This window comes from Dendrobates tinctorius, unplaced genomic scaffold (genome assembly GCF_039654945.1).
Source record: "Dendrobates tinctorius isolate UK_male_01 unplaced genomic scaffold, ASM3965494v1 ptg000158l, whole genome shotgun sequence".
Classification (NCBI taxonomy): domain Eukaryota; kingdom Metazoa; phylum Chordata; class Amphibia; order Anura; family Dendrobatidae; genus Dendrobates; species Dendrobates tinctorius.
The window spans coordinates 17,738,445-17,763,774 of record NW_027361825.1 but is presented as its reverse complement, the minus strand read 5'-3'; the positions used below and the strand labels follow the sequence as shown (position 1 = coordinate 17,763,774).

The 25,330-nt window shown below is 47.1% G+C and overlaps 2 protein-coding genes across 7 annotated transcripts in view; one reads left to right on the top strand and one right to left on the bottom strand.

The window, feature by feature from the left end:
* GMFG (glia maturation factor gamma) overlaps nucleotides 1–25,330 on the bottom strand; it is a 124,189-nt gene that overhangs the window by 41,626 nt on the left and 57,233 nt on the right. Inside the window, exon 1 of one of the 5 annotated variants that reach the window (XM_073549028.1) lies at nucleotides 20,228–20,338. The exons of 2 other annotated variants lie outside the window; for them this stretch is intronic. In XM_073549028.1, the coding sequence (XP_073405129.1) occupies nucleotides 20,228–20,269 (42 nt within the window). In that variant the 5' untranslated portion in view covers nucleotides 20,270–20,338. Of the gene's footprint in view, nucleotides 1–2,560; nucleotides 2,669–2,942; nucleotides 3,001–20,227; nucleotides 20,339–25,330 lie in introns of those variants that run through there. 2 more of the 5 variants (XM_073549031.1, XM_073549029.1) reach the window with 2 other exon arrangements.
* Nucleotides 4,050–25,330, top strand: part of SAMD4B (sterile alpha motif domain containing 4B) — a 42,866-nt gene continuing 21,585 nt past the window's right edge. For both annotated transcript variants that reach the window (XM_073549026.1, XM_073549025.1), the window contains exons 1-6: nucleotides 4,050–4,199; nucleotides 14,007–14,312; nucleotides 20,442–20,897; nucleotides 20,977–21,216; nucleotides 21,316–21,425; nucleotides 21,918–22,004. In XM_073549026.1, coding sequence (XP_073405127.1) covers nucleotides 14,117–14,312; nucleotides 20,442–20,897; nucleotides 20,977–21,216; nucleotides 21,316–21,425; nucleotides 21,918–22,004 — 1,089 coding nt within the window. In that variant the 5' untranslated portion in view covers nucleotides 4,050–4,199; nucleotides 14,007–14,116. The remainder of the gene's footprint in view (nucleotides 4,200–14,006; nucleotides 14,313–20,441; nucleotides 20,898–20,976; nucleotides 21,217–21,315; nucleotides 21,426–21,917; nucleotides 22,005–25,330) is intronic.

Here is a 25,330-nt window from a genome sequence, read left to right as displayed (position 1 = left end):
TCCTGACTCCTCTAGTTTAACTCATTCCTCACCCTGTAGGTGGATAGTTTCTGTGCTATCAGTGGGTGCACTCTTCAGCCTTAGAAAGAAGCCAGTGATGTAACTACAAAGTTATGGGCCCTGGTGCGAACTTTCAAATGGGCCCCCCCATGCCAAAATACACACACATCTCCTCTCCGCACACCTCGTACACGTGCAGCGCGGCTCCGCACACTTCGTACATGCGTGGCTACGCTCTGTACACCTCGTGCACGCACGGCTACGCTCCGTACACCACGTGCGGCTACGCTCCGTACACCTCGTGCAGTAGTTACGCCCTTGAAAGAAGCCATTTCAGCAATCTGAGTGCTGCCCACTCTTAAAGGCAGGGTCAGACGGCCATATAACTCATGCGAGAATCGCATCATCGCACTGTATGGACTGGCCGGCACCTCTCCTGACCTGAGCAAGACAGCAGGATAGATTACTATGCAGCTGTCAAGCTCAGGTCAGGAGAGCCGACAGCCTGGATGAGGTTTACGATGCGATTTTGCACGAGTTATATGGCTGTCTGACCCTGCCCTAACAGTAGTAGTCTCATGCAAGTGGACTGGACGCCTTCACCTGACGCTGGAGCTTTGCACATGCTCATTTGTGACCCTTACTAAACCCTGAAGTTGGGCATCTCTCTATAGCAAGTAAAGCTCACATCTACTTGCTAGCTAGCTAAAGTGCAGGCTGTCTTCTGAGCTCCCCCATGGCTATCCGTTACCGACAGGGAAGCAGTTACTCTTATGCTCTCAAGACTGTTACCAGATACTATGGCGCTGACTAACACACTGCCTTTCCTGTTGTTAGCATGCATTTTCCTAAAGGGTATGGGTCATACCACCTGACTCAGTGCAGATTACAAACGCCTAATGTATGCAATCCACAACCACAAGTCTGATATTGCATCATCTGTATTCTCTGTGTGCAGTATACCACCTGCAACATGGAAATTGCCAACGGAGCAATCTTTTTGTTCTTTTGCTCATAAAGACTCTTTCATTAAAATTGGATCCTGTAAATTATTGAAGCAGGGATTGGAAAACTAGGTGTAATGGTGGTTCCTGGACTGTAGTTAGTGGTTGGAAAAGACTTGGCAGTAAACTCCTTTCCCTGCTTTTTTGACACTGTAGCCACCACTAGGGGGAGCTCATTGAATACATGTAAATACAACTCCAAATGAGTTCCAGTACTAGCTGTACAGAACCTATGTAGTGAGCTCCCTCTAGTGGTGGATTTATGAATCCATATACAGTGAGCTCCCTCTAGTGGTGGCTGTATAAATCCATATACAGTGAGCTCCCCCTAGTGGTGACTGTATAAATCCATAGACAATGAGCTCTCTCTAGTGCTGGCTGTATAAATCTGTATGCAGTGAACTTCCCTAGTGGTGGCTGTATCAATCCATATGTATTACCTCTAGTGGTGGCTGTATAAATTCATATACAGTAAGCTTATCCTTATACAGTGAGCTTCATCTAGTGGTGGCTATATAAATATGTATTCAATGAGTGCCCCCTAGTGGTGAGTGTATAAATCTGTATGTAGTGAACACCCCCCTAGTGGTGACTGTATAAATAGATATAAGGTAGGGATAACTCATCACACTCATCAGTTACACATATAAGGTAGTGATCACTCATCGCACCACTTAGGGTTATACGTATAAGGTAGGGATCACTCATTGCACCAATCAGTTATACATATAAGGCAGGGATCACTCATTACACCCATCAGTTATACATATAAGGTAGGGATCACTCATCACACTGCTCAGTGTTATACATATAAGGTAGGGATCACTCATCACACCGCTCAGTGTTATACATATAAGGTAGGGATCACTCATCACACCGCTCGGTGTTATACATATACAGTAGGGATCACTCATCACACTGCTCAGTGTTATACATATACAGTAGGGATCACTCATCACACTGCTCAGTGTTATACATATACAGTAGGGATCACTCATCACACCGCTCAGTGTTATACATATAAGGTAGGGATCACTCATCACACCGCTCGGTGTTATACATATAAGGTAGGGATCACTCATCACACCGCTCGGTGTTATACATATAAGGTAGGGATCACTCATCACACCGCTCGGTGTTATACATATAAGGTAGGGATCACTCATCACACCGCTCGGTGTTATACATATAAGGTAGGGATCACTCATCACACCGCTCGGTGTTATACATATACAGTAGGGATCACTCATCACACTGCTCGGTGTCATACATATAAGGTAGGGATCACTAATCAGATCACGTATAACGACTTATTACCTGCCACGGATTAAAACATAAAATCCCCGCCCTTACAGAAGATATCAGACAATTGCTTAAATAACAATTCCCCGCATGGTATTTTTCGGATAACGCTGCTCCTGAGCATGGGAACGACTGTCCCGTACACTACAGGTGGCCATAACTAGAGGGCAGCAGGGAGGACGGAGGTCAGTAGGGATCGCCAGGAAGCCATTTTCCAGCACATTGTGCAGATGAGGTGCAGAGCAGCTGCTTACCATCCTGCGCCCAGGGAGTCTCCTCTGTCCCCGGGCGCCTGACTGCTGGCTTTGTACCCCTGGATGACAGCAGGATGTGGGGGGTTGCGCAGTGCGGTCCCCGGCTCTGCACACAGCACATCTGCTCACCACATCCTGTTATCACACTGAGCACCAGTGCTGTCAGTCTGCCAAGGCAGAAAAAAATGCAAACTTCAAGGAAAACGTCACTTTTCCCAACGTGTCTGCCTCTGTTCACACCAAAAGTGAACGCAGAAGCCGTCTGGCTCTGAGCAGTGCATTGTGGGAGCTGTCACCCGTCTGACAAGAGAGGTGACAAATCACCGTCCGTTACCAATGGCAACAGTGGAATCTTTGTAAACAACCACAGCTGCAGTTCTACCTGCTAATAGGAAATGTATGGCAATCGTTGGTCACCACTAGATGGCGGCAGAGGGTACGCTTCTTACAGTTCTCACTTTCCAGCCTGCTGAGAATAATTGCTGTAAGAAAAAGATGTATTTATTGTAAAGTCTCATCTTCTATCTAGGAGCTAATAAGCTGCATGGTGGGTGGAAACATTTTGGGATCATTCCATCCCGTTCTCCCCCGACACCGGAATGGTTCCCATTTTTTGGCCGATGGGGCTGAGCGAGGGCCGAGATTTGCTCCTGAGATGACGATCCGTACCAATCTGGGGTCTAACACTCGCGTCTATCGTCCCTCAGTGGAAGGCAGACGGAGCCCTGTGGATTTCTTCCATTTTTCCTGCGGTTTTTGTGCGGAGAAGTAACATGCTGCGGATTTTGTACCGCAGGAAAACCGCGCGGAAAAATCTGCAGCGTCTGCACAGCGGTTTTTTTTTCCCATTGATTTTAAGGCTACTGTACATCACAATGCGGATATGCAACGTTTCTGCGCGGAAAAATCCGCTGCGCATCCGCTAGATATCCGCATCGTGTGCACATGGCCTGAGGTTTGGGGCTTTAATGGCTTCATACATCACCTTGCTATGGACGTGGCGATACTGAATATGGGGGAAAACGGCGATATTTCTTTCTTACAGAACTTTTTCCCTTGCTCCTCAGCGACCATGGAGATTTTCTCTTATTCGGAAATTGCTTTTTTGTAATTTTCTTATTTTTGTCTTTAAACCTAAAAATCAGAAGAAAAAAAAGAAATGACCGAATAAGAGACCGAGCTGCAGTCGGCCGATCGCCTGTGCGACGCTGCACCAGCCCGACTGTGATGGCAACCCATCTGCGCCCCGCGGTCGCCCCTCTGCCCCCCGCACCGCCCGGAGCCTCCCCGGCCGGCTCGCCCCACTCGTCAGTCAGCCGGGCCCCAATCCTCACACTCCGCACAACTCCCTGCAGTCACTTTTGGGTCACGCCCCCTGCATTGTTCTAGTCCTGTCGCTCCAAACGCGCCTGACCAGTAGAATCGAAGCGTTGATGTGGGAGGCGTGACCAAAGGGCGGGGCCTCTGAGGATACCCTCCATCAATTTGGTCGGACAGCCAATCCGTGTCAGAGGGCGGGTTCTGTGCGGCAGTGCGTGCGTGGTGACGTCAAGAAGCACGCAGAACGTAACGTGCGACGTGCTGGCGGCGGTGGCTGCCTGTGTGGCTCCCCGGGGGAGTGCAGAGGCCTGACCGGGCGGTGAGTGAGGGGGTCTTAGGACCCGTGTGAGGGTGGTGGTCGGGAGGGAAGGAAGGCGGAGGACTTGGTTACACAGCAGTGTGGACGCGATCAGGAAGAGGAGGAGGGAGCACTAGTCGTTCCCCTGTCCCCAACTCATTTCCATAGCAACGGGCAGGGGGCTGTTCATTGAGGGTGTGAATGTGACAACTTGGTGGTGGAGGGCGAGGTGTGTGTCAGAGTTTATGGGGGTACGGTGTGTGTTGGTGGGAGCTGTGTGTTTGCTTGCGTGCCAGCATATATGTGTGTGTGTACTGTGCTCTGCTGTCCTAGTCCTTGTCTTCCCGGTGATGGCAGCTGTGCAGGAGCCTGTAAGGAGACCGTGTGTGTACAGATGTACAGGGAGTGTACTATAAATATATATATACACAATGCTCAAAAATTGATGTGCCATCCTGGATGAGCTGCACTACCTGAGCCACTTGTGTGGGTTGTAGAGTCCGTCTCATGCTACCATGAGTGTGAAAGCACAGCCAACATTCAAAAGTGACCAAAACATCAGCCAGAAGGCATTGGTACTGAGATGTGGCCTGTGGTCCCCACCTGCAGAACCACTCCTTTATTGAGTGTGTCTTGATAATTGCCAATTTCCATCTGTTGTCTATTCCATTTGCACAACAGCATGTGAAATTAATTGTCAATCAGTGTTGTTTCCTAAGTGGACAGCTTGATTTCACAGAAGTTTGATTTACTTTTACTTGGAGTTATATTCTGTTGTTTAAGTGTTCTCTTTATTTTTGAGCAGTGTGTGTATATATATTTTACAGGGAGTTTACATAATATACAGTGCCTGGGGTGTGCAGTGTATATGCATTGTGTGTACAGTGCCTGTGTACAGGGTATGCAGTGTATATTCATTGTGTGTGCAGTGTATATGCTTTGTGTGTGAATGGGGTTTGCCGTGTATATGCGTTGTGTATGTACAGTGCCTGCAGGGTACGGGGTGTGCAGTGTACAGGGTGTGTTGTGTATGTACAGTGCCTGCTGAGTACGGGGTGTGCAGTGTCCGGGTGTGTGTCGTGTATGTACAGTGCCTGGTGTCTACGGGGTGTGCAGTGTATATGCGTGGTGTACAGTGTATATGCGTTGTGTGTGTGTGTGTGGGGGGGGTGCAGTGTATATGCGTTGTGTGTACAGTGCCTGGTGTGTGTGTGGGGGGGGTGCAGTGTATATGCGTTGTGTGTACAGTGCCTGGTGTGTGTGTGGGGGGGGTGCAGTATATATGCGTTGTGTATGTACAGTGCCTGCTAGGTACGGGGTGTGCAGTGTATATGCGTTGTGTGTGCACAGTATGTGTTGTGTATACAGTGCCTGTGTACAGGGTATGTATATTCATTGTGTGTACAATACTTGGTGTGTGCAGTGTATGTGTTGTGTGTGTGAACGGGGTTTGCAGTGTATATGCGTTGTGTATGTACAGTACCTTAGGTACGGGGTGTGCAGTGTATATGCATTGTGTATGTACAGTGCCTGCTGCGTACGGGGTGTTACCTGGTGTGTGCGGTGTATATGCGTTGCGTGTACAGTGCCTGGTGTGTGCGGTGTATATGCGTTGCGTGTACAGTGCCTGGTGTGTGCGGTGTATATGCGTTGCGTGTACAGTGCCTGGTGTGTGTGGTGTATATGCGTTGCGTGTACAGTGCCTGGTGTGTGCGGTGTATATGCGTTGCGTGTACAGTGCCTGGTGTGTGCGGTGTATATGCGTTGCGCGTGTACAGTGCCTGGTGTGTGCGGTGTATATGCGTTGCGCGTGTACAGTGCCTGGTGTGTGCGGTGTATATGCGTTGCGCGTGTACAGTGCCTGGTGTGTGCGGTGTATATGCGTTGCGCGTGTACAGTGCCTGGTGTGTGCGGTGTATATGCGTTGCGCGTGTACAGTGCCTGGTGTGTGCGGTGTATATGCGTTGCGCGTGTACAGTGCCTGGTGTGTGCGGTGTATATGCGTTGCGCGTGTACAGTGCCTGGTGTGTGCGGTGTATATGCGTTGCGCGTGTACAGTGCCTGGTGTGTGCGGTGTATATGCGTTGCGCGTGTACAGTGCCTGGTGTGTGCGGTGTATATGCGTTGCGCGTGTACAGTGCCTGGTGTGTGCGGTGTATATGCGTTGCGCGTGTACAGTGCCTGGTGTGTGCGGTGTATATGCGTTGCGCGTGTACAGTGCCTGGTGTGTGCGGTGTGTATATGCGTTGCGCGTGTACAGTGCCTGGTGTGTGCGGTGTATATGCGTTGCGCGTGTACAGTGCCTGGTGTGTGCGGTGTATATGCGTTGCGCGTGTACAGTGCCTGGTGTGTATATGCGTTGCGCGTGTACAGTGCCTGGTGTGTATATGCGTTGCGCGTGTACAGTGCCTGGTGTGTGCGGTGTGTGTGCGGGGTGTGCAGCATAGATACGTTGTGTGTGTACGGGGTGGACAGTGTATTTGCGTTGTGTGTACAGTGCCTGGTGTGTACGGGGTGTGCAGTGTATATGCGTTGTGTGAATGCAGTATATATGCTTTGTGTATGTACAGTTCCTGGTGTGTACGGGGTCGACAGTGTATATGCATGTTGTGTCTACAGTTCCTGCTGGGTACGGGGTGTGCAGTGTATATGCGTTGTGTGTACAGTGCCTGGTGTGTACGGGGTGTGCAGTGTATATGCGTTGTGTATGTACAGTGCCTGGTGTCTACAGGGTGTGCAGTGTATATGCATTTTGTATCTACAGTGCCTGGTGTGTACAATATATTTTTGTGGGGTGTGCAGTGTGTATGCCTGGTGTGTGCAGTTCCTGCTGGGTACGGGGTGTGCAGTGCCTGGTGTGTACGGGGTGTGCCGTGTATATGCGTTGTGTATGTACAGTGCCTGGTGTGTACGAGGTCTGCAATGTGTGTACGGGGTGTGCAGTGTATATGCGTTGTGTATGTTCTGTTCCTGGTGTGTACGGGGTGGACAGTATATATGCATGTTGTGTGTACAGTGCCTGGTGTCTACGGGGTGTGCAGTGTATATGCATTTTGTATCTACAGTGCCTGGTGTGTACAATATATTTGTGTTGTGTGTGTGTGTGTGTACAGTGCCTGCTGGGTACGGGGTGTGCAGTGTACAGTGCCTGGTGTGTATGTACAGTGCCGGTGTGTGTACGGGGTGTGCAGTATACATGCCTTGTGTGTACAGTGCTTGCTGGGTACGGGGTGTGCAGTGTATATGCCTTGTGTGTACAGTGCCTGTGTGTACGGGATGTGCAGTGTATATGCGTTATGTATGTACAGTGCCTGGTGTGTGTAGGGGGTGTGCAATGTATGTGCGTTCTGTGTACAGTGTCTGCTGGGTACGGGGTGTGCAGTGTATATGCGTTCTGTGTGCAGTGCCTGCGGGGTGTGCAGTGTATATGCGTTCTGTGTGCAGTGCCTGCGGGGTGTGCAGTGTATATACGTTGTGTATGTACAGTGCCTGGTGTGTACGAGGTGTGCAGTGTATATGTGTTGTGTATGTACAGTGCCTGCTGTGTGTAGGGGGTGTGCAGTGTATATGCGGTCTGTGTGCAGTGTATATGCGTTGTGTGTGTACAGTAGGGTGACCGCAAAAAATCGATGTCGGAATTTTGTCCGTCTGGACCCCACAAAACGATTCCCCTTTCCAGATATTGAGATAGCCAAAATTTGAGCTCGATCAAACGACGTTAACCCGTGCCGCTCGTCGCTCAAAGTTTGAAAAAATCCAAATTGAGGTATTTTAAGATTTAGGTATTTTGCATAGTCTGTTAGACTATAAAGAATGTGACAACAACATTGCAGAAATAGCCCTGACCAAATTTTCAAACCATTTGTGGTATTTGAATGCAGAGTTGGTGTGATTATCGTTTTTTGATCCCACCATTACAGACAATGAAAAGTTGTTAATGGTTAATAAATTGCTCAGTAGCACAGATGAACCATCAGAGCACGCTAGGGTTGTAAATCCAAAAGTTAGGAAAGAAAAATTAAGAGGTAGGAAGTAACCGACTTTAACGACCTTCTGACAAAAGATGAAGAACAAAAGCAATATGTCCTGCAAGTTGTAAGCAAATGCCGAGCATTATATTCTGACGTTTCAAAAACTACTTTAACAAAAGCTCTAGAATAGATTAGATAACTATGTAAAATTATCAACTCATGTAGGTTAGCGTGCTCTGATGGTTCATCTGTGCTACTGAGCAATTTATTAGCCATTAACAACTTTTCGTTGTCTGTCATGGTGGGATCAAAAAACGATAATCCCACCAACTCTGCATTCAAATACCACAAATGGTTCGAAAATTTGGTCAGAGCTATTTCTGCAATGTTGTTGTCACATTCTTTATAGTCTAACAGACTATGCAAAATACCTAAATCTTAAAATACCTCAATTTGGATTTTTTTAAACTTTGAGCGACGAGCGGCACGGGTTAACGTCGTTTGATCGAGCTCAAATTTTGGCTCGCTCAATATCTGGAAAGGGGAATCGTTTTGTGGGGTCCAGACGAACAAGATTCTGACATTTTTTTTCCCCCCCATATGAGATCCGGTCACCCTAGTGTACAGTGCCTGGTGTGTGTAGGGGGTGTGCGGTGTATATGCGTTCTGTGTGCAGGGTATATGCGTTGTGTATGTACAGTGTCTTGTGTACAGGGTGTGCAGTGTATATGCGTTCTGGGTATATGCCTGGTGTGTACGGGGTGTGCAGTGTATATGCCTGGTGTGTACGGGGTGTGCAGTGTATATGCCTGGTGTGTACGGGGTGTGCAGTGTATATGCCTGGTGTGTACGGGGTGTGCAGTGTATATGCCGGGTGTGTACAGTTCCTGCTGGGTACGGGGTGTGCTGTTCCTGGTGTGTACGGGGTGGACAGTGTATATGCATGTTGTGTGTGCAGTGTATATGCACTTTGTATCTACAGTGCCTGGTGTGTACAATATATTTGTGGTGTGTGTGTACAGTGCCTGCTGTGTACAGGGTGTGTGGTGTGTACAGGGTGTGTGGTGTGTACAGGGTGTGTGGTGTGTACAGGGTGTGTGGTGTGTACAGGGTGTGTGGTGTGTACAGGGTGTGTGGTGTGTACAGGGTGTGTGGTGTGTACAGGGTGTGTGGTGTGTACAGGGTGTGTGGTGTGTACAGGGTGTGTGGTGTGTACGCATGGTGTGTGCGGTGTGTACAGTGCCTGGTGTGTACGGGGGTGTGCGGTGTGTACAGTGCCTGGTGTGTACGGGGGTGTGCAGTGTATATGCCTTGTGTGTACAGTGCTTGCTGGGTACGGGGTGTGCAGTGTATATGCCTTGTGTGTACAGTGCCTGTGTGTACGGGATGTGCAGTGTATGTGTGTGTGTGTACGGGGTGTGCAGTGTATATGCGTTGTGTATGTACAGTGCCTGGTGTGTGCAGTGTATATGCTTTCTGTGTACAGTGCCTGGTGTGTGTAGGGGGTGTGCAGTGTATATGCTTTCTGTGTACAGTGCCTGGTGTGTGTAGGGGGTGTGCAGTGTATATGCTTTCTGTGTACAGTGCCTGCTGGGTACGGGGTGTGCAGTGTATATGCTTTCTGTGTACAGTGCCTGCTGGGTACGGGGTGTGCAGTGCATATGCGTTCTGGGTATAGTGCCATGTAAATTAAGAGCCGCGAAGACACCATCACATGTTTCTCAACGCAAGCAATGACTAGCCAGGTCTTTCACCGGGAAGGAACAACCACGGGAAGGGCAGTCTCCAATGAAGGAAACCACCTCTGTGGATGGATACCATGTTTTGGCATAGGTGGTTTCCTTCATTGGAGACTGCCCTTCCCGTGGTTGTTCCATCCCGGTGAAAGACCTGGCTAGTCATTGCTTGCGTTGAGAAACATGTGGTGGTGTCTCCGCGGCTCTTGATTTACATGTTTTTGCATATTTCCCATAAGGGATGGGGGCATTGCTCTAGCATCACTGCGTTGAGAAACATGTGATGGTGTCTCCGCAGTGTTGGATGTTGATCTCCATGAGTTCATTCATCCTCATTTTTCACTGTGTACAGTGCCTGCGGGGTGTGCAGTGTATATGCGTTCTGTGTACAGTGTCTGGTGTGTACGAGGTGTGCAGTGTATATGCGTTGTGTATGTACAGTGCCTGGTGTGTACGGGGTGTGCAGTGTATATTCGTTCTGTGTACAGTGTCTGGTGTGTACGAGTTGTGCAGTGTATGTACAGTGCCTGGTGTGTACGAGTTGTGCAGTGTATATGCATTGTGTATGTACAGTGCCTGGTGTGTACGGGGTGTGCAGTGTATATGCATTGTGTATGTACAGTGCCTGGTGTGTACGGGGTGTGCAGTGTATATGCGTTGTGTATGTACAGTGCCTGGTGTGTACGGGGTGTGCAGTGTATATGCGTTGTGTATGTACAGTGCCTGGTGTGTACGGGGTGTGCAGTGTATATGCGTTGTGTATGTACAGTGCCTGGTGTGTGTAGGTGTGCAGTGTATATGCGTTCTGTGTACAGTGTCGGGGGTGTGCTGTGTATATGCGTTCTGTGTACAGTGCCTGGTGTGTACCGGGTGTGCAGTGTATATGCGTTCTGTGTACAGTGTCTGGTGTACAGTGTATATGCGTTGTGTGTGTACAGTGCCTGGGGGGTGTGCGGTGTATATGCGTTCTGTGTACAGTGCCTGGTGTGTACCGAGTGTGCAGTGTATATGCGTTCTGTGTACGGGGTGTGCAGTGTCTGTGTTGTGTATGTACAGTGCCTGGTGTGTACGGGGTGTGCAGTGTATATGCGTTGTGTATGTACAGTGCCTGGTGTGTACCGGGTGTGCAGTGTATATGCGTTGTGTATGTACAGTGCCTGGTGTGTACCGGGTGTGCAGTGTATATGCGTTGTGTATGTACAGTGCCTGGTGTGTGTAGGGGGTGTGCAGTGTATATGCGTTCTGTGTACAGTGTCGGGGGTGTGCTGTGTATATGCGTTCTGTGTACAGTGCCTGGTGTGTACCGAGTGTGCAGTGTATATGCGTTCGGTGTACGAGGTGTGCAGTGTCTGTGTTGTGTATGTACAGTGCCTGGTGTGTACGGGGTGTGCAGTGTATATGCGTTGTGTATGTACAGTGCCTGGTGTGTACGGGGTGTGCAGTGTATATGCGTTGTTTATGTACAGTGCCTGGTGTGTACGAGATGTGCAGTGTATATGCGTTGTGTATGTACAGTGCCTGGTGTGTGTAGGGGGTGTGCAGTGTATATGCGTCCTGTGTACAGTGTCTGGTGTGTGCTGTGTACAGTGCCTGGTGTGTACGGGGTGTGCAGTGTATATGCGTTGTGTATGTACAGTGTCTGGTGTGTACGGGGTGTGCAGTGTATATGCGTTCTGTGTGCAGGGTCTGGTGTGTACGGGGTGTGCAGTGTATATGCGTTGTGTGTGTACAGTGCCTGGTGTGTGTAGGGGGTGTGCGGTGTATATGCGTTCTGTGTGCAGGGTATATGAATTGTGTATGTACAGTGTCTGGTGTGTACGGGGTGTGCAGTGTATATGCGTTCTGTGTGCAGGGTCTGGTGTGTACCGGGTGTGCAGTGTATGTGCGTTGTGTATGTACAGTGCCTGGTGTGTACGGGGTGTGCAGTGTATATGCGTTGTTTATGTACAGTGCCTGGTGTGTACGAGATGTGCAGTGTATATGCGTTGTGTATGTACAGTGCCTGGTGTGTGTAGGGGGTGTGCAGTGTATATGCGTCCTGTGTACAGTGTCTGGTGTGTGCTGTGTACAGTGCCTGGTGTGTACGGGGTGTGCAGTGTATATGCGTTGTGTATGTACAGTGTCTGGTGTGTACGGGGTGTGCAGTGTATATGCGTTCTGTGTGCAGGGTCTGGTGTGTACGGGGTGTGCAGTGTATATGCGTTGTGTGTGTACAGTGCCTGGTGTGTGTAGGGGGTGTGCGGTGTATATGCGTTCTGTGTGCAGGGTATATGCATTGTGTATGTACAGTGTCTGGTGTGTACGGGGTGTGCAGTGTATATGCGTTCTGTGTGCAGGGTCTGGTGTGTACCGGGTGTGCAGTGTATGTGCGTTGTGTATGTACAGTGTCTGGTGTGTACCAGGTGTGCAGTGTATATGCGTTGTGTATGTACAGTGCCTGGTGTGTGTAGGGGGTGTGCAGTGTATATGCGTTCTGTGTGCAGGGTCTGGTGTGTACGGGGTGTGCAGTGTATATGCGTTCTGTGTGCAGGGTCTGGTGTGTACCGGGTGTGCAGTGTATATGCGTTCTGTGTACAGGGTCTGGTGTGTACGGGGTGTGCAGTGTCTGTGTTGTGTATGTACAGTGCTGGTGGATCACTGTATACTAACGGCGTGTCAGTGATTCCGGAGCACACGATTCCTCTCCTGCACACACAGCTGTGGGGCGTCTAGATAAGTGTTTCTCTGTTTCCCTCTGTATGCGTCTCTGTTCCTTTCCGCTTTGTTCTGTCCATTCTGGTGTATATCTCTTACTTACTGGGTCTGTCAGTAATGATCTCGGGGATCTAACGTCTTCAGCACAGTAAGCAGCTGCCAGACGTCTCAGTTGCTGCTGATCTTCTTCCACTTGGCTGCAATGTCCTAGCTTTGGATGAGAGAAATGTTGGGCTAATTCTGCTCCTGAGTATATTGTGTTTACTATAACTTGCTCCCTGTATTGTCGCTGCAATTACCGCTCTTACGTTGTATGTGACTGGGAAGTAACAGTCTGTGGACGGCCATACTCCACTGGATGGTATTTAATGTCTGTGGTGGTTACCACATCAGACCACTGTCCAGGTGCATGGGGGGGGCCTGTGCCAGCCTCCGTGCCGCCTGTGCTGTAATAAGCATTATTACTGCTCGGGGCTGCATACAGTCTATGGTCCTGCTGCCGAGGCTTTTGTAACTCTTTTTTAGGGTGCTGACTTCAGGATCCTCTGTGTTGGAATTGTCAATTTTTGCTTTTCTAGCTTTTGCAAAACTACAACTCCCAGCGTGCACCGTGGCCAAGCTGTGTAGTGCGATCTTGCAGTCTGTGGGTCCCTACTGAGACGAACAAAGTTTGTGATGGGGTCTTAACTCTCTTCCCAACAGCAGACGTTGGGGAGGAGGATCGGACAGATGGATGCCCTCTATATTTTAACTCAGAGGTGATAAGCGGTGGCTGGAGGTTTGACAGCGGCTCATTGGGAATGCATGCTTGCTCAGCCGTGTGTACATATATATGGGACGGGGTTTGTTTGTAGTGTATGGCCACATCATGGCGCTGTTCACTTGCATTGCATGCTGCGACCACAATTGGGACACAGGACTAAGAGTCCTAATGATGGAGTCTGACAGCGTGTGTAGGACCTGGTGGGATATAATCTGTAGATCTGCTTCATTGGCAGCCCCATATACATAAGTGTAAAGGGGGTTTTACACATAGCGATATCGCTATAACGTCAACGATTTTGTGACGTTATAGCGATATCGCTATGTGTGGTACTTACCTCCACCCGGCTCCCCCGCTGGTTATTGCTGATCGCACGAGAATGTCTGGCTCAATTTCTCGTCGTCAGCTTCCTGCTGGGCTTCCTGCTGGCACCGACGAGCGACGCGTGGAGGCGGGCGGGAGGACGTCAGGATCGCTGTGTGTGAAAGGTGAGTATCGTGTGCTGCATCGCTGTGAGGTCTGCTTGTGTGACAGCTCACTAGCGATCATTTAGCGATGCACCAGCGATCCTGACCGGGTCGGATCGCTGGTGCATCGCTAAATGTAAAGGGGCCTTAAATCTGATTCTGTAACCCTCATTTTTTCTATTTCCCTGTGTTCCCAGATTACACATCCCACGGAGACCTCGTATCCCCTGTGTGCCATCCAGTGACCGGGCCTCCTGTGTACGGACGACTTTACGCCATGTCATAGGAGCGCCTTCTCACCTGCACAATGAAATTCCGAGACCAGGTGAGCACGCTATCCGAGTGGTTCAAGGGCTGGAACGAGTGCGAGCAGACGGTGGCCCTGCTGTCCCTCCTGAAAAGGATTACCAAGACCCAGGCCCGGTTCCTACAGCTATGCCTGGAGCACTCGCTATCCGACTGCTCTGAGATGCACATCCTCGAGACGGAGGCCAACAGTGCTGGTGAGTGAAACCAACCTGCTGACTATCACCAGAACGATTATTCAGTCTTTTTTTTATTTTTTATTTTTAATGAATATCCTGTTCTTTTGTACATTGTCCTTAACTGGCTGCTGCCGTGTAAAAATGGCCCAGGGATAGCGTTTGCAATTTCCTAAAATATTTCTTGTAATGTGCATTTTAACCCTTTTCTGCCATATGACGTACTATCCCGTCCATGTGCCCTGGGACTTACCTTATTTTTCGTACTATAAGACTCACCGGACCATAAGATGCACCCCAATTTTCAGAAGGAAAATAGGGGAAAAAAATGTGTCAAATGGGGGTCCGTCTTACAGTCCGAATTCCGCTTCCCTGGGAAGGGATCCGGCACAGGTGGAGGAGTGGTCACAGAGGTCATTCAGCGGTCCAGGCTGGTGCGGCGGCTCTGTGCTGGGGCAGGTTGGTTGGGCTGGGGCAGCTGGGCTGTGCTGGGGCAGCAGGTGGGCTTTGTGGGGTGAGGGTGGCGGCGGGCTGTGCTTCGGTGCAGGGGTGGCATTTCCTCGAAGCCCGGAAGCCCCCGCACATCCGTTGCTGGCTGCTGCTATGTTGCGGTGGCCTCCGGGAACATGGATGCCGGGAAGATGGCAGCTGGTCCGGGGACGGCGCATGCGCAGGTTCAGATCTCGTCCCGAGATCTCGGGGGACGAGATCTCGTAGCCGAGATTTGAATCTCGTCTCCCGAGATCTCGGGACGAGATCTGAACCTGCGCATGCGCCGTCCCCGGACCGGCGGCCATCTTCCCGGCGTCCATGTTCCCAGAGGCCACCGCAACATAGCCAACAACAGATGTGCGGGGGCCTCCAGGCTTCGAGGAAATGCCGACGGAGCCCCCCACGGAGCACAGAGAGCAGCTACCCCTGCAGCGGAGCACAGCCTGTTGTCACCGCGGCACCAGCCATGGACGGATGTAAGTATATTGCGACCATAAGACGAATCCCCCACTTCCCCAAAAATTTTGGGAAAAAAGTGCGTCTTATGGTCCGAAAAATACGGTAATTCCCAGGGACGGGATAGTACGTCATAGTGATCAGCGGCGCCCACGTGTCAGCTGATTATCACAGCTAACACCCGGCACTGTCAGGGGCGGTCACGGACCGCCCCCGACACGTTAACCCCTGGCACACTGCGATCAAACACGATATCAGTGTACCGGGGGTTTAGGGAAGCATCGGGAAGGAGGGGGCTCCCTCTGTGCTTCCCTGAGACCCCACAGCAGCGCAATGTGCAGCGCTGCTGCGGGGGTCTCCTTCCCTGCAGGTCACCGGATCCAAAATGGCGGCGGGGGCCTGCAAGGGAGCTGGCTTCCTCAGTGCCTGCAAAGCGCAGGCACAAAGAAGCCTTCTGCACTGCCTGTGACAGATCAGCGATCTGTCACATGAGTTATGTCCCCCCCGGGACAATGTAATAAAAGTTAAAAAAAAAAAAAAAAAAAGTGTAAAAATTTATTTAAAAATCGCTAAATTAAAAAAAATATTCCCTAATTCATTTTTTGGAAATAAAAAAAAAAAAAAGTACACATTTGGTATCGCTGCATCCGTAACGACCCGCCTTATAAAACTGTCCCACTTGTTAACCCCCTTAGCGAACCCCTTAAAAAAAAAAAAAAAAAAAGCTTTATCATACCGCCGAACATAAAGTTCAATACGCGCGATCAAAAAGACGCATATAAATAACCATGGTACCGCTGAAAACGTCATCTTGTCCTGCAAAAAACGAGCCACCATGCAGCGTCATCAGCGAAAAAATAGTTATAGCTCGCAGAATAAAGTGATGCAAAAATAATTTTTTATATAAAATTGTTTTCATTGCATAAAAGTGCCAAAACATATGACATTAAATGAGGTATCGCTGTAACTGTACTGACCCGAAGAATAAAACCGCTTTATCAATTCTACCGCACGCAGAAAGGTGTAAACGCACCCCCCCCCCAAAAGAAATTCTTGAAATGCTGGTTTTTGTTCATTCTGCGTCCCAAAATCGGAATAAAAAGCGATCAAAAATTGTCACGTGCCCGAAAATGGTATCAATAAAACCATCAACTTGTCCCGCAAAAAATAAGACCTCGCATGACTCTGTGGGTCAAAATATGGAAAAATTATAGCTCTCAAAATGTGGTGATGCAAAAACTATTTTTACAATAAAAAGCGTCTTTTAGGCTATGTGCCCACGGTGCGTGTTAAAACGCACACCAAAAACCGGACTCCTTCCCTGAAATCGCGCGTTTTTTTCCGCGCGATTTCACCGCGATTATGATCGCGATTTTGCTGCGATTTTCGTGTGCGATATTCAAGCACTTTCCAAGCGATTTGAAGCATCGCTTGGAAAGTGATTGACAGGTTGGTCACACTCGTCAAACATAGTGTTTGACAAGTGTGACCAGGTTTTTACTATTGAGGCTGCCTATGCGGCATCAATAGTAAAAGATAGAATGTTAAAATGCTAAAAAAAATAAAAACGGTGTATATTTACCTTCTGGCGTCCCGCGCTGCATTCCCGGGCCACAGCGTTCCCAGTAATGCCTTGCGAGACCTGTGATGACGTAGTCTCGCGTTGCTATAGCGATCTCGCAAGACTGCTAGAGTCACGCGAGACTACGTCATCACTGGACCGTGCCGCAAGGCATTACTGGGAACGCTTAGGCCGGGAATGCAGCGCGGGACATTGGAAGGTAAATATACCCCGATTTTTATTTTTTATTTTTTTTTTTTTTCTCAGGGGTATGGTACCCAGGGCCTGGAGGACAGTCTCCTCTCCTCCACACCGTGGGTACCAACCGCACATGAGACATTTAACTTCCCGCATGGTGGGCATAGCCACATGAGGGTAGTAAGCGATTCTCATGCATTCCTATGGGTGCGGAATCGCAGCAATTCTTTGCGATTCCACACAAAAGAATGAGCATGCTGCGATTTTTTTCCGCGATGCGATTCCGCCGCGGAAAAAAGCGCAGCATTAGCACAGCATGTGCGGAATGCCATAGGAATGCATGGGGGGCGGTCAGTACACGATTTTTAAACGTTTTCACGCCGAAAATCGCGGTAAAAACGCTTAAAAATCGCTACGTGTGCACATAGCCTTAGCATGCGACAGCTGCCAAAAATAAAAACCCGCTATAAATAGTAAATCAAACCCCCCGTTATCACCCCCTTGGTTAGGGAAAAATAATAAAATTAAGAAAATGTATTTATTACCATTTTCCTGCTAGGGTTAGGGCTGAGATTAGGGTTAGGGGTGTGTTGGAGTTAGAATTGGGGGGTTTCCACTGTTTGGGCACATCAGGTGCTCTCCAAACACAACATGGCTTCTGATCTCAATTCCAGCCAATTCTGCGTTGAAAAAGTCAAATGGTGCTCCTTCCCTTCCAAGCTGTGCCATGCGCCCAAACAGTGTTTTACCCCACATATAGGGTATCAGCCTACTCAGGACAAATTGAAAAACAACTTTTGGTGTCCAATTTCTCCTGTTACCCTTAGGAAAATAAAAAAAATTGGGGGCAAAAATATCTTTTGTGGAAAAAAAAAAATAAAATCTTATTTTCACGCCCGGGCGTTATAAACTTCTGTGAAGCACTTGGGGGTTCAAAGTTCTCACCACATATCTAGGTAAGTTCCTTGGGGGGGTCTAGTTTCCAAAATAGGGTCACTTTTGGGGGGTTTCGACTGTTTAGGTACATCAGGGGCTTGCCAAACGTGACATGGCATCCGCTCTGAATTCCAGCCAATTTTGCATTGAAAAAGTCAAACGGCGCTCCTTCCCTTCTGAGCTCTGCCATGCTCCGAAACAGTGGTTCCCCCCCACATATCAGGTATCGACGTGCTCAGGACAAATTGCACAATAACTTTTGCAGTCCAATTTCTCCTGTTACCCTTGGTAAAATAAAAAAATATTGGACCTGAACTAATTTTTTTGTGAAAAAAAGTTAAAATGTTCATTTTTTTTTTTTTAAACATTCAAAAAATCCCTGTGGAGCAACTGAAGGGTTAATAAACTTCTTGAATGTGGTCTTGAGCACCTTAAGGGGTGCAGTTTTTAGAATGGTGTCACTTTTGGGTATTTTCTATCATATAGACCCCTCAAAGTGACTTCAAATGTGATGTGGTCCGTAAAAATAAAAAGGTGTTGTAAAAATGAGAAATCGCTGGTCAACTTTTAACTCCTATAACTTCCTAACAAAAAAAAAATGTTGGTTCCCAAATTGTGCTGATGTAAAGTAAACATGTGGGAAATGTTAGTTATCAAGTTTTGTGTGCCATATCTCTGTGATTTAAGGGCATAAATATTCAAAGTTAGAAAATTGCGAAATTTCCGCCAAATTTCCATTTTTTTTGACAAATAAACGCAATTTATATCAATGAAATTTTACCGCTAACATGAAGTAGAATATGTCATGAGAAAACAATGTCAGAATCATCGGGATCCATGGAAGCGTTTCAGAGTTATTACCTCATAAAGGGACAGTGGTCAGAATTGTAAAAATTGGCCCGGTCATGAACGTGCAAACCACCCTTGGGGGGGTTAAGGTTTTGTCATTAATGTGTTTACTGGAATAAAAACTGAGCCGGGTGGTGTTGTAGCGAATGGAGCGCTGCAGTAAGGTCAGCCCTACACATTAGATGGAGGTCCACAGACCATTTTGCTGCTGTCTCTCCCATCCACAGGAGCGCTCGTTCAGCCCGAGCTCTCCTGCGTTCTCTGAGAGAGATGCAGACTGACGTCAACTGGTGATTTCTTGGGGAGAACAAGGCGATCTGCAGTCCGAAATTGGATTTTTGTGGTATAAATTATGATGAATTTGTTGGACAGGTTTGGCCACTCCTGGTCACTCCCAAGCGGAAAAAACATCCAATTGCACAATTTTTGGTCAACTTTAAGTTATGAAAAAAAAAAGTTTGACTTTTCAAGCAATTTTATGCCAGAATTGGCCCCCTAGATTACAAAACGTAGCGTAAGCATTTAGTCATGTTTCGGAGAAACTTGTTCAGCCCCTTCACCTCCGGGCGATTTCCCATTTTTCTTTTTCATTTTTTTTCCTTCACTTCTTCCCAAAGCTAAAAATGTATTTATTTTTTTAATGTTTCAGTCAACTCAATGTGGTGGTGTGAGGGCTTGTTTTTTTTTTGTTTTTTTTTTGCGGGATGAGTTGTACTTTTGAATGGCACTATTTGTTTTTGTCACATAATGTACTAGAAAAGGGGGGAATTAACTCCAAGCGTGGTGCAATTGCAAGAAAAAAAGTGCAATTCCACAAAAGGGGATGATTTTGAATTTTTTTTTTTTTAATTTTTGTAGGAGACTTGAAGCTGTGATTGTTCTATCGCCTGTGTTATAAATAACAGTGCTTCTACCCTGCTATTTATAGCAGAAATCACGATCTCCTATGAACACCATCCACAAGCCGGCATTCACAGTGACATGCATGGGATCCTTCTGCAGACCCACAGCTGTCATGATAACCCATAGACGCCCCACGATCACGTGATGGGCACACCGGTGGGCGGCATTTGTGTGCTTTAGCCGGTCGTGTGTTAAATGCCACTGTCAGTGATTGGCATCGGCATAGATGATTAAATCACTCAAGTGGGGGGGGGGGAAGATGTGGCATCAGTGCCTTCATTAAAAGGAGTGACACGGCTGATGTAAATATATGCCATATGTCTTGAAGGGGCTCAAGAACCACTAATACAGTAAAATAATGAAATAACTACTCTTGCTCATTCCGTCAATACATTTTTAGGTGCCACCATCACTCACTCAGCTCTGAAACATAGGTGACTGCTGAAGCCAAACACTGTGATTGGTTATTTTTTTTTTTTCTTTTTCACAGACCCCCTCTTAGTAAAAACATTTCCCCTTATTGGTATACTGCATCACTGACCATCTCCGCAGCACTGCTCAGGTTATCTGTCAGTCCACTCATTCCTTTGTCCACTTTAATCCCATCCTACTCCTGCGATGTCTCCTTGATCACCGTTGACTGGCTGCAGCGTTCCCACATTGTCCCTGTCTGTAGAGGAAACAGGGGGTGAAATGTGAGCTATGGTTGGTAAGTGATATTTATCTGGTATAATGTCTCCTTTCCTCCTCTGCAGCGCTCATCAGTCAGTGGCACCAGGAGTCTAAAGAGAAGGTGATCTCACTGCTCCTGTCCCACCTTCCCCTGCTGCAGCCCCGCAACACCGAAGCCAAGTGCGAGTACATGAAGCTGCTGCAGAAGGTGCTGGCGTACACCACCGAGAGCAACCTGTACATCGAGGAGAGCCGACAGCTCCTGTCCTATGCACTGATCCATCCTGCCACCTCACTGGACGATCGCAACTCTCTGGCGCTGTGGCTCAACCACCTGGAAGAGCGAATGTCTTCAGGTTACAGCCGGCATGGAACACACATGCGGCAGGGTTCTGATGAGTGGCAGGCCCCAGGGGATCCCAGCATGGGAGAGTCTGGGCATAGCTGGCATGAAAAGCCAATGCGAGAAAATGGACTCATGCCCTTTCCTTCTTCCAGTTCAGTGCCCTCTGCCATCCAGAATGTGGGCAGCACCTCAGGTAGGAGTGATGCACTGAGGAGCGGCAGTGACTGCTGACCCACAGTGCCAGTTCTGACATGTCTCTTTCTGTTTTGCAGTGCTTTCCTGCCAAATACACCCAAGTCCCTTAAAGCGCTCCATGTCCCTGATACCCACCTCCCAGCAATCTCCTAACGAGTGGGGAGGGAGCGAAGAGGCTGCTGGGCGCCCCATCTTCCTCACCCCCGACCATGCTCCCCTCTCCCCGCAGAGCAGCGTGGCTTCTTCGGGAAGTGAGCAGACAGAGGAGCTGGGCTCTGGACGCAACACATTTCAAGAGGATGGGAGTGGGATGAAAGGTGCGAAACGCAAGAAATGGCTTTGTGCTTGGGTTTATCCATTCACACACAATTCATGATTATAGATATTTTTTTTTTTTTCCTTTTCGCCCTCTACAGATGTTCCCTCCTGGCTGAAAAGTTTACGTCTTCATAAATACGCATCGCTGTTCTCTCAGATGAGCTACGAGGAAATGATGATGCTGACAGAGCAGCACCTGGAATCACAAGTAAGTAGACGATGTACACAGGATTATAATGATCTGCAGATTACACCCCCAGGAAATCTTCTACATTTCTCAGACTTATTTGTCAGACCTTCCTGTTAATTTATATTTCTGGCAGCAAATTCTCCGCGTTTGTGGCCGAGTGGTTAACATTGTTTTCCTGCAACGCTGAGGTCCTGGGTGCAGATCTGCATGGATGAAATTTTGTACTTTTTCTTTCTTTCCTTCATGCATTCCTAAGATACTGATGGCATAATTGATTTTTTAAGTAATTGGATCTAGTGCATGTGTGTCTCCAGTAAAATGCAAAATTTCATTCTGCTCCATGCTGGACGTATGGACGCAGCCCAGCCCTGTCCTTGAAATAGTCTGAGCTGTCGTACCAGACACGGCCACAGTAAATGCCACCCCTGGGGAAATCTCTTATGATTATTGTTGATGTCCAGGATAATCCCCGGCGCTTAGTATTTGTTTTTCTCCTTCTTTTTCTATCAGAATGTTACTAAAGGAGCCCGGCATAAAATTGCTCTGAGCATTCAGAAGTTGCGCGAAAGACAGAGCGTCCTCCGTTCACTAGAGAAGGTAAAAGACGTCTTCGTTTTCTACAAGTTATATACATTTATTCAGATCTTTTGGTGGTTTCATTAAGAAATCCCAAGGGTTTGTTAGCAACTGTTATCACAGATTTGTGTGTTTTGTTTTTTTCCCCTTTGATAAAACATGAACTAAAGTTTATTCACGTTCATGGCTGCAACAGAGAGAACGCTGACATGGCCGATAGTGGGAGCTGCGCTAAAAAGCTACTTTAGAACTCCTCTAACCCCTTACCGGTATCTGACGCACAGTTATGTCCTATTTCGGAATCTTTTTGCAGATTCTGTAACAGTGCAAAAAATGCATCAAATCATTGTATGTACCCCAAAATGATATCACTAAAAACATCACTCATCACTGAGGGCGCAGAAAACGAGCTCCACAGCCCTGTCCACCAAAAATTGAAAGCATTATAGATCTTCGAAATAAAGTAACACAAGCAAAAATTTTGGCAAAAATTGAGACCACTGCAGTTTTATAAAAATCAGCTTCTCTACATGTCTGACAGCCATTCCATTCCAGTGTCAGTTGAATTCCAACCAGAGTACACCTCATTCTACTTAATGTGCTTCTGATTAGGTGATCACCTGAACCAAATCTTATTTAACGAAGGAAGGTATAAAAATCCCTGCTGTAGTGTTCACAATTCTCTTGCAATAGGACAAGCGTAATATCCCAAAAGTAATAGGAATGAAGAAATATCTTTTAACCATGCCAAAGGAGTTGAAGAGAAGTCTTGAGGAAAGGAAGGGCTCTAATTCTGGCTTTCCTAGCAGAGGGATACAGTGAGCATCATGTTGCCTCCATTCTTAAAATTTCTAAGACGGCAGTCCATTACAACAAGGTCAAGCAGCAGATATTGGGGACAACAAAGCTACAGACCAGCAGAGGGTGAAAACAACTCTCCATTGACTGGGATTACTGTCATCTTATTCGAATGTCACTCGGCAACTGCAGGACAAAAGGAATGGCAGCTGGGGTGAAGTGCAGGGCAAGAACAGTTCACTTTGTAACAGGCTCCTAGAGGCAGGGCTCAAGTCATGTAAAGCTAGGAAAAAAAAACTTTCATCAATGAGAAGCAAAGGAGAGCCAGGCTGAAGTTTGCCAAAGACCATGAGGATTGGACCATAGAGGACTAGCGTAAGGTAATATTCTCTGATGAGTCTAATTTTCAGCTTTGCCCAACACCTGGTCATCTAGTGGTTAAACTGAGACCTGGAGAGGCGTACAAGCCACAGTGGAGGATCGGTGATGATCTGGGGATGCTTCAGCAAGGCTGGAATTGGGCATGTTAGTCTTTGGGAAGGACGTATGAATCAAGCCGCATACAAGGTTATCCTGGAAAAACAGTTGATTCCTTCTGCTCAGGCAATGTTCCCCAACTCTGAGGACTGTTTTTTTCCAGCAGGACAATGCACCATGCCACACAGCTTGGTCAATCAATGTGTGGATGAAGGACCACCACATCAAATCCCTGTCATGACCAGCCCAATCTCCAGACCTGAACCCCATTGAAAACCTCTGGAATGTAATCAAGAGGAAGATGGATAATCACAAGCAATCAAACAAAGAAGAACTGCTTGCATTTTTGTACCAGGAGTGGCATAAGATCACCCAAAAGCAGTGTGAAAGACTGGCTTTTATCTTAAGTCATGTAACAAGGCTTGTTAAAGGGTAGACAGTGACTTTCTACTTCCAATAGGTGGCACTAGAGTTCTAGTCCTCTTTCTCTCTGAAGAGACAATTTGCAGACTGGTGGAAAGCATGCCAAGGCGCATGAAAGCTGTGATTTAGAAATCATAGTTGTTCCACAAAATATTGATTTCTGAACTCTTCCTGAGTTACAACATCACTATTGTTGTTTCTCAATGATTAGGAACTTGTTTTCTTAGCATTATTTGAGGTCCGCAAGCATTGCATTTTTTATTTTGACCATTTTCTTTCTGAAAATAGATACAAAATTTAGTGCATGGAAATTCGAAGACATGTTGTCAGTTTATAGAATAAAAGACCAGTTTACGTTTTAATCAAATATACCTACAGAAATATCAGACAAACTGAAAATTTTGCAGTGGTCTCAATGTGTATGTATGTGTGTGTGTATATATAATTATGAAATAGTATTGTTTCTCCAGCGATCAGTCCAATGGTAGAGTAAAATATAACTTTTTTTATTTTTACATTTAAAAGGTTCCATATTTCTTCAGTAACCATTTTGCACATAGTCAATCCCTTTTGGACTTATGTTTCAACACTACATATGTCTTCCTCCAGGTCCAAGTGAGGAATGAATCAAAACCGCATATATAGAATGAAACCAGGGAAAAACACCACTGAATTTCTGGGTGTCACCCTTTCTAGAAACTAGCTGGTGTGTATAGGAGATTCCAAGTGGATTTAGTTCAGCCAAATTAACCCTATAACCAGCAGTAACCCTTTGCGGTGTTCCATCCCCAAGGACTTCTCCAACATGGAAAAAAACAAATGATTAAAATCAATATTAAAAACAAATAAAATCAATCGATGCCTATATGATGCCAAAATTTGTATGAAACATTCAGATATTCCACAGCACAAGAGTAGTTAATATTGGAATTATTTGATACTGGATTAATTACGGTTACTGTGAAACCATTATTGTAGTATCACCATTTATGTTTAATATTGCGTTATCAAGTCCATACGGCTTTTCAAACCACATGGCACTCCAGTTTCCAGTTAAAAAATCCACTTTTCCTTGCCAGGATTTTTTCATATAAATTGCCCTCTCCCCTGGTGGGCTTGGACACTTTCTCTATTCCTTTGAAGGAGAAAGATTTTAGATCTCCATTATGTTTGTTAGCAAAATGCCGTGAGACTGCAGAGTAACCTGCAAGCGGTAAGTTAACCGCATCGGACAAGTGTTTACGGATACGTTTTTTCAGAGGGTTCATAGTACAACCTACATATTGAAGTTGACAGATATTACATTGAACCAGATAAATGACATTATCCATATTACAATTTATAAAACTGCGTATTGGAAACTTTTTTATTTTTAAAGGAGACAAATTGTGACATATTGGCAACATTTGCACACGTTAGCTCCACATTTGTGGAAACCAACGGTACTGAGCCAGTTTTTCTTTTGATCTCGTTCTAAGTCCACAAATAAGCTAGGAGACAAAAGGTTTTTTTATTTAATGTAGTCTCTCTTTTTGGCACAAATCGGACTGTGATTGTCCAAGATCTTTCTGAGATTTATATCTTGTAAAGTAGGTAAATATTTCCATATGATATTAGTGATCTGATTGAATTGTGGACTGTACCCCGTG